The sequence below is a fragment of the Colletotrichum fructicola genome (genome assembly GCF_000319635.2).
Source record: "Colletotrichum fructicola Nara gc5 chromosome Unknown KSG_Nara_v1_contig04, whole genome shotgun sequence".
Classification (NCBI taxonomy): domain Eukaryota; kingdom Fungi; phylum Ascomycota; class Sordariomycetes; order Glomerellales; family Glomerellaceae; genus Colletotrichum; species Colletotrichum fructicola.
In genome coordinates this window covers 3,156,345-3,164,815 of record NW_027094054.1, presented here as the reverse complement: position 1 = coordinate 3,164,815, position 8,471 = coordinate 3,156,345, and the positions used below count along the sequence as shown (strand labels likewise).

The following is an 8,471-nucleotide window of genomic DNA, read 5'->3' as shown; positions in this document are numbered from 1 at the left end:
AGAGGCAGCGAACACATGGTGTGTGTAGGCGTGTGTGTGTGTGTGTGTGTGTGACGGGCCCTTTCTCATACGCTGAGTGGTCGTGGAGCGAGCTAACGGAGCTCGAGCAGAGGAGGGACGTATGCGAATCGCGCGGCTGGGCTCCCGTGGGGATACCGATGGCGCAGAGTGCGGGTGATGCTTGCTGATGGGATGAGAGATGGAGGGGGCACTTGGTAGGATAAATGGATGGATGGATGGATTGGCGTGGCATGGGATTATGCCAATGTGAGAGATGAGAAGGGCGAGACGAGACATGGAGACCTATCGAAGAATGACGAAACCCAAGCCACGCTCAATTACATTACCGTCCATGCCATACCATGCCATACCATGAGGCATTGCGTCCACCGTCCGTCTTGCTCACTTCTCACGCACCCCGGCTGCGATGGGGATGCCTCTTGCCGCGTAGTTCTCGGTGGCTTCCTTGCATTCCTTGCACTCCCGGACGGTGGAGGCCCAGTTTTGGTTGTGGTAGGTATTCGCGGGTGAGGTAGGTAGCTGTCAAGTGCTTGTACCTTCCATTATGCTCCGCTACGTTACCTACGCCAGGTTGGTCCGTAGGTAGGTCGTAAGCATGCGAGGTCATCGGAGACGTTGCTGCGCAGAAACGAATGGACGATGAAGTGCGGATGAACGGTCGCCAAAGCAGAGGACGGGACGAGCGCTGCTGAGTGAGGTAAGGATCGGGTACCTGAGGTAAGGTAGGTAAGGTAAGGCAGGTGTACTTACAATGGGTAGGTATTCGTAGGCAAGAGAGGGCAAGGCACGGGTAGAGAGAGGGAAGGACTGGACAAACTGCGTCGTCCCATCTTGGGCAGTGGGCCGGCGGCCGGGCGTTCAGTGGCTCTCACCCGTCCTTGCCTGCCTTCACCAGCGTCCGCTATTCCCACTTGGTGCAGCTACGGATACACTACGGACCAAGGTGCACTAGCAGAAGGGCTACCTTACCTTAGAAGGCGCACGAGGCAGGGGTACTGGGCAGGGGCTGCTGCGTGGACCGTGAGCCACTCTCCCCCACTGGGGAGGTACTTAACAAAATGCGAGGCACGAGGTACCTACCTGCCTTCCTTACTAAACTAAGTATCGGCTCCACTTTGTACCGCAGTGCTCCGTCCGCAACTCCGTACCTTCCCCGAATGACAATCAAAGACGGGCCTGAAGACGCGCAGAGTTCAGACAGGAAGAGACAGGCCCAGCTTCAACAACCCCAATCGCCCCCAGTGATTGAGGGGTTGCGGTCCCTTCCTCGACTCCCATAGGGCCATCGGTGCCCAATCCGCACCCCGTTGCGACTCATGAAGACTCGACCTTTGCGACTTTGCAACTGCCTCCACGAGCGAGCTGAGGTACTTCGCGAGAGAACACATCCACCCAACCTCGTCATCTGATGCTTTCTGATGCTCTGACCGACTATTCGTCATTGACTCGACTCGAATCGCTGTCCGTCCTCAACCGATACGAGATGACGAGAAGCGCGAATTAAACACCGTCAAGTACCTCATCCATGTCAGTTACTTTGACGCCAGACGACGACGCCCACAACTCGGCCCTCCTGTGTCCCCTCTACATAGTACTGCGTTACTCCCGACCTGCTCCAATTCAATTCCAAGATCCGAGCCGCGCCCGTTGCGCCCTAGCCTTGCCTTGTCTGCTTCCAACCAGCCAAGTACTTACATGCTATGGTTGCTGCTTTTCTCCGGTCCGTCAAACCTGTCAAGCGATCGACTGATACTTTGAGAAAGGGCTTTTCGGCGACCTGACCCATCCTGGCAAGCCCAGGGTGGCCCCCCCCCCAGACGTCCCACCCTCCTCAGCCGTCCGAGAGAACCATTCAAACTTTGGAGGGGCGTGAGGGGGGGTGTTTTGATAGACCTGGAACCTCTTGCGGATGCCGGCCGCTGCTTCACGCACTGCTATCGCCCTTCAAACTTCTGTCACTTCTTGTCAGCAGGAATCAAAATAGCGTACTATTTTGTCAGCCTCGGCCAAATCGACTCGTGCCTGCGAATCCAGCATAAACGGTCGCGGCAGTCCATGACGATCAATGCATATCGCGGCGGGGACGCCCTAACCTGGTCTGATTCCTTCATTCATCCCCATTCAATACACCAACCGACCGCCAAAAATCCCGCCAAAGCTCCAACGTAAAACGAGCCAAGCTGCGACAGGCGCTTTGATCCTCAATCTTGGTTTGATATGCCGACGTCAACGGCACTCCATTAAGCATTGCTGCTGCCCGATATTGGGCTGAAGCCTGCGGTACACTACTCCCGACTCGAACTACCCTGACGCATCCACCATGGCATCACGAAGACCGTCTCCGACAATGACAGGGCCTTGTCGCAACGTCTTCTGCTCCCGTGGGCTAAACATCCACCACCGTCACATTCATCGTGGACCGCAATTGAATTGCTTTGGCTCCTCGTTGGGCCAAGCGACGAGCTGGCCACCGAGATGGGGTCTGCTTCCTACTTCCAACAACGCTGAACGTCATGCTCTTGATCAAGACTCGCTGCGGTCGCCTAGATGTCGGCCCATGCCGTCCAACAAGTGGTCCGCTCCAACCAGCCCGAATTTTCAAATCATCATGGGGCTGGCCAAGAGCTGCGATACAGTTTGATAGATCTGGCTAGCTCATCATGGGACGGGCCTATAAAACTTTTCTCGGACCAAAAGGGGACCTCCAGGGTATGTTGGCCGACACCCGGTCGATTCGTTCACACCGTCAAACCCCCAATCTCGCAGGCTTCCTTTTTTACCCAATATTCAGTGTCCACCAGCATGGTTACTTTGAGAACTGCCTCCATGAGGTCACCCGATTCCAGATGTCGGTCAGAAGACCGGCAGCGTCGCCATACAAGCCTGGGGCCGTCGAAACTGAAGGTCGGCCGTCGACCAACAGCAGCTCTCGCAACGTTTTCGGAGCTTTCATTGGACATAAATTCCGGATTCATCACGACGTCTTTCTTCTAATCATTGGACAGAAAAGATTCTTTTGCGCGTGAGGCGGCCCTGGTGAAGCCATCCTGTAGGCCGGCCTGGCTTCCAGTTGGTCAGCTCGCCGCATACGAGAAAATCCTGGGCAGATTTGGACCATCGCTGCTTGCCAAAGGCGGTCCTGGAGGATGAAGGGCCTGGCCAAGCCTCAACATCACGGCACGAGGGAGGCTTCGTCCTTGGGGAGCGACATGCGGCGTACTATTGCGATTGGGGCATAGGCCATGCTCGATCCAGGGTCGGCCAGCATCCGCCCGCGTTGGCCCGCAACGTGCGCCGTTCTCAATTTCGAGCGGGCCCTTCCGGAGGTATCCTAGCGTATATGTCACTTGCCTCCAACACTCAGCCGGGCCAGTGTCTGATCGCTCGGCAGGCACAGACCTCGCGTCCGTCACGGTAAAAGAGACGTCTCATTTCAGGATGTTGAACGGGTAACATGCATAAAGTCAATGGGCCAGGCGGGGGATGAACCGAAGAGGTAGCGAAAGCCTTCTGGGGTCTCAGCGTGCTCCAGTCTGTCGAGGTTCAATTTCTCACCCGCCCGCTCACCAAGCCGATGACCGTCCACTTTGGAGGCGACGGAGGCCATCTCAGAATGTGGCGTCGTGCTTCGATCTGGACCAATCGCGATGCGGAGGAGACCAGATACGGGCAGGAATCTGGGGGCCCATCCCGGCGTTGTGTTAGTGCCTTTTTGGCGACGGCCAGCCGCTGCTTACAACGCGGCCGTGACGAGGACACACAGGATCAATAAGCTGTCGCCCCAGCCTCGCGACAATCAAATGTTAAGAGCTGCAGTATTGACACCAGGGCTTTCCCAGCGCAGGATGACAGCAAATTACATTCTCCCTCCTACCCCCGATGGCAACCAAAACGCCGACCGATTGCTCGAGGGGAGCGTTCAAGCTACTGGAGCTCGGGCAGGCAACTCTGTACACCATCCTGTTCCCAAGAGACTGCATCTAGCCCCTTGGAATATGCTTAGTATGCATGCACACACGGCACGTTTAGTCTCAACTTTGCCCTCGAGCAACCATACACCCGAGAGCCGCCACAAGCAGTAAAAGAGCTGCTGGCCAGGGCATCCGGTGGAGTGCAGCTGGGTCGCTCCCGAGCTCCCCCAATCCCGCTGGAAGTAGACGGAGCAGATTACGCCTTGGAGGAAGCAGGGGACCTGGAGAGCACGAGCAACATTGCAGGAAGGAATCGGAAACCACAAAAGAGCAACATTGCAGCGCAGCATCCGCCGCGGCCGTCTGTGTTGCCCCTGCGCCTGTCTTCCCTTCCCTGCAGCCGTTCTCCCGTGGTCTGTGTCCTCTCGCCCTTCGTTCGCCTCATTTACGTTCGATTCGATGCAAGGTACGAATGCGCTCATCTATTCAGACAATCTCTAGATGAGAGGCCAAGATCGTACGCGGTCCTATTGCTACCATGCTCCGCAACGGCCCTCCTTCGCTTTCGTCGCATATCGCGGACCTAGCTCCTAGGAATCCTCGTCGCTCTTCTTTCACGCACAAGATGAGATGAGATGAGATCACGGCTTGAGAGGACCGCAGCCGACCCACCGCTAGCACCACTGCTCAGCGCAAACAAAAATCGGGACTCCGCGAGGACTGAACATGGGCGGCAAAGCGAGCCTTGTGAAAGGTGGGCGTAAGAGGGGTGGAAAGGATTTGCGCCTGACTAGCTGCGAGAGCGGCACCCCTCTTTTTGTTTCGACCAGCACTAGTCCTGAGCCGCCGCCGCCGTTTCGCCGGGCACGTTTTTTCTCGCTCATCGGGGAATTGCAGTGAAATGCATCGCGCCAGTGGTGCAGAGCGTCCGTACTCCAAGACACAGTCAGCCAGCAATGGCGGGAGTGTCGAGCGTGCGGACAGAGGAGAAAAGGGTGTCGTCTTAGCTCTAGCTCTGGTTTAAGCGCCGACGTTCCCTCGATCCAGGGAAGCCCCCAGTCCGCTCACCCACACACCCGCCCATGCTTATCCATACCCGGCCTGTCAACCCATGCATCAGAGGACGGATGTGCGCTACGGAAGCTGCATACTGCTGCGGACTGCACTCTGCGTGCAACTTTTCTTCCCACCCTCTCCCGCGGAGCCTTTGCAGAGAAGCATGGCGGCGGCGGCCATGTGCTGCCCTCTTGCAGACACCAGAGCATGCATCCCACGCTTCTGCTGGGAAACTTTCGGCCGCAGAACGAGAGGCCCTCGGCTATGCATGTCGTCCACGATTTGCTTCAATCTCTTGGACCGCAACTTCAGATGGTGGCGCATGTGGGGTAGAAACCGTTGTCCATCATCTTGAAGCACCACCGACTGCGTCATAATCGCGATGGGTGAGACGGCGTCGCATGCGAGAGCCACGACAACGACGAACTGTGACGGCGGTGGATGCAGGGCTGTCCGCGACGGCCAAAGAAAAAGCCTGCTTGAGAGACGGCACGTTGCCCGACGACCGACGCCATGTGTGACTGCGACACACGCATGGCAGTTCAAGATTCCTCTCAGGAGACTTGGAAAATATGGAGACGTTATCCGCCAGACGCCGTTTCAACTGAGACACTCATTCCGCAAGCCAGGTCTCCGGCCCCCTTTTTCATTCAATTCTCTTGGTATTCTATGATGCTAGAACGACATTTTTTGCCTGACCCAAACGTGCCTCTCATCTCGGCCGCAAGGTGAGATGCCCTTGGCGCCGCTGTCAAAGACTGACTGTTTGCGGTCGCGCCCACACGCCGCAGGCCGTTCAGCCCTGCCCTGATTTGACTGAAGCTTCAAAGTTGCAATTGGTAGCCCGTGTCCCGGCTTTTCCGGTACGCCCGCGTGTTGTTAGTACATGCCACTAATTTGTTGGAATATTTGAGTTTCGTCCACGATCCCATGGTGTCGGGAGTCGAGTGAGATCGCGCGAGCAAAAAAGGACCTCAGGGTCCAGATGGTGTTTTCTTCTCTGGAGAGGAAAGAGGCAAGTGGCTTTCCCACCAACGCCGTCGGCACCTCCGGCCGGGAATGGGCTTGACGACAATGGTTGTCGTGCGCGATTGTTCTCGTTGCCGCCTTGATCAGCGCTTGACGATTGTAACTGCAGGTCATCGATTGTTAGCATTGTTTGCTTCCTCCAGCGTCTCGCCGAACAAGGATGCGGCTTGTTCTCCAACGCAGGGTAAAGGGGCACAGCCGTACCGATATCTTCGTCAGCTAGCTCGTGGGCCAGACCGACGCGTTGAGGCTGATGCTTGACAGACTTGCCATACACAACGGCCGTCTTGAACTGCTCCAGAATGCTTCTGTGGATTTGGTTACACTGGAAATTTCGTCAGTACCAGAGAACGCTATCGACCTTCTCCCGGACGGGAATGCTGCTCGTGGGGTTTCCCCCTGACGGGTCACTACTCACAAAGTCTTCCACTGTGCACCGGTTCGACCGAAGGACGACGGGCTGGGAATAGTCGGGTAAACGGCCCTTGGGCTTCGTGTATACGCGAACCAGGTTCAGCTTCTCCCACCTACACGCGAAACGGGGTTTGTTAGCCATTGCGCCGCGCCAGCCTTTGAAGTTTGGGGAGATCCCTGCCGCCGCTGATTGTGCCGCCGGGGCACTATCCGGGCGAGGATCATACAGGGAATCCTTACATAGCCTCCATCAACTCGTCAATATTCCAACCGTGCTCGGAACTGATTGGTACGGCATTTGGAATACGGTACAGCAGGTCGAGTTCCTCGATACTGATGGCGTCGATTTTGTTGAGGACGTAGATGACGGGGATGTAACTACGGCTCTTGGCCTCGAGAATGTCGATGAGGTCGTCAATGGTGGCGTCGCATCGGATGGCGATATCGGCAGAGTTGATACGGTATTCGTTCATGACGGCCTTGATCTCGTCGTGGTCGATGTGCGTTAAGGGCACCGTACTGGTGATGTTGAGACCGCCCTTTTCCTTCTTCTTGAAGGTGATGTTCGGAGGCGACTTGTTGATGCGGATACCGAAGCCCTCGAGTTCCGTCTCAATGACGCGCTTGTCTGTCAGGGGCTTGTTGACGTCCAGCACGATGAAGATGAGATGGCACGTCTTGGCCACGGCAATGACCTGACGACCACGTCCACGACCGTCCTTTGCTCCCTCGATAATACCGGGCAAATCGATGATTTGAAGAGGAGCACCTGTGATGCGTTAGTATCTTGATTTGGAGGGGAGTCGTTGGAGCCTGCCCTCGGCGCAATGAATCCGCCAGCAGAGACGACGTACCGTTGTAGGTAACCTGACCCGGCACGGAGGTAAGGGTCGTGAACTCGTACGCGGCAGCCTCGGAGTGCTGGCCCGTCAGCCTGCTCATGAGCGTACTCTTTCCGACCGAGGGGAAGCCGATGAAGCCGATACTGGCTACACCCGTACGCGCGACGTCGAAGCCGGCACCACCGCCACCACCACCGCTCGACGGGGTCAGCAATTCGCGCTTGAGCTTGGCGAGCTTCGCCTTGAGCTGGCCCAAGTGAAAGGATGTGGCTTTGTTCTTTTGAGTCTTGGCCATCTGTTGTGTTGCACTGTCAGTCCCTGCTGCTGGTCATCCGTCCATGAGGACGGCATCATGGTTTCGATTTGGGTGGATGAGCTTTGGCTGCGGTGGAGGTTCAGATGTGATTGGGATCGCGATGCGCCTCGGGGATGAACTCGTTTCCTCGGATTCGACGCATGTGTAGGCCATGAGGGCAACGTATCGATCGTGGGGTGTAGGGGGAATGGGGGAAGTTGGAACGTACTTCGGCCTCGATCTCTTTGATCTGCATACAAAAGTCGCGTTAGCAATTGACTCACTACCTCTCTCGACGTGTTCATAGACGGGGATTAGCTATGGTGTTGGCGCATACCTTGTCCACCGTCGTCGACATGATGACGGTATTCCCAGACTCGCTCTACGTGGTGTGTTTCCAAAATCAGGTCGTATCAGCCGCCGTTGGCTGCTTTGTCTATCGGGTCCTAAATGTACGTCTCGCCGTCGTCGTGTTTGTCGTCGTCGCCGTTCGTTTGCAATGACGAGGGGCGTTTTCGTTCGGTTGGCTGCTGCAGCCCTGTTCAGGTCCTTTGGTGATGGCAGTGTGATCGTTGTGGGCAAATGGCGGGGGTTTTCGAGGGCGGTGTCAAAGTTTTGGCGGGGCGCGGGTTTTGCCGGCCGGTTTTTTTCTTGGGCTTTCTTTGGGCCAATTTCTCTCACGTCGGTGATGTCAGTGTCTGGGCCTCACACTCACGACTCGAGTCATAGGAAAATCTTTATTCCCTGCGTATTTTCCTTTTTCGCGGAATTTTATCATTAGTTTCAATCTGCTTCGGGTTTGCGACAGCAGATGAAAGATCACATGAGATATTCCATTTGTTTTTTGAACAGTTTGTTTCATTATCTACGTCTCGCCTGGAAACCCGACCCATCATTCCATAC

The 8,471-nt window shown here is 56.2% G+C and overlaps 1 protein-coding gene across 1 annotated transcript; it reads right to left on the bottom strand.

The window, feature by feature from the left end:
- Positions 1 to 6,100: 6,100 nt before the first annotated feature.
- Positions 6,101 to 7,926, bottom strand: RBG1 (Ribosome-interacting GTPase 1; the record flags this gene model as incomplete). Its single annotated transcript, XM_032024994.1, has 7 exons — positions 6,101 to 6,120; positions 6,222 to 6,342; positions 6,436 to 6,544; positions 6,672 to 7,200; positions 7,286 to 7,568; positions 7,798 to 7,818; positions 7,906 to 7,926. 7 exons carry the CDS (start codon positions 7,924 to 7,926, stop codon positions 6,101 to 6,103), a joined length of 1,104 nt encoding a protein of 367 aa, XP_031878435.1.
- Between the last annotated feature and the right edge of the window lie 545 nt (positions 7,927 to 8,471).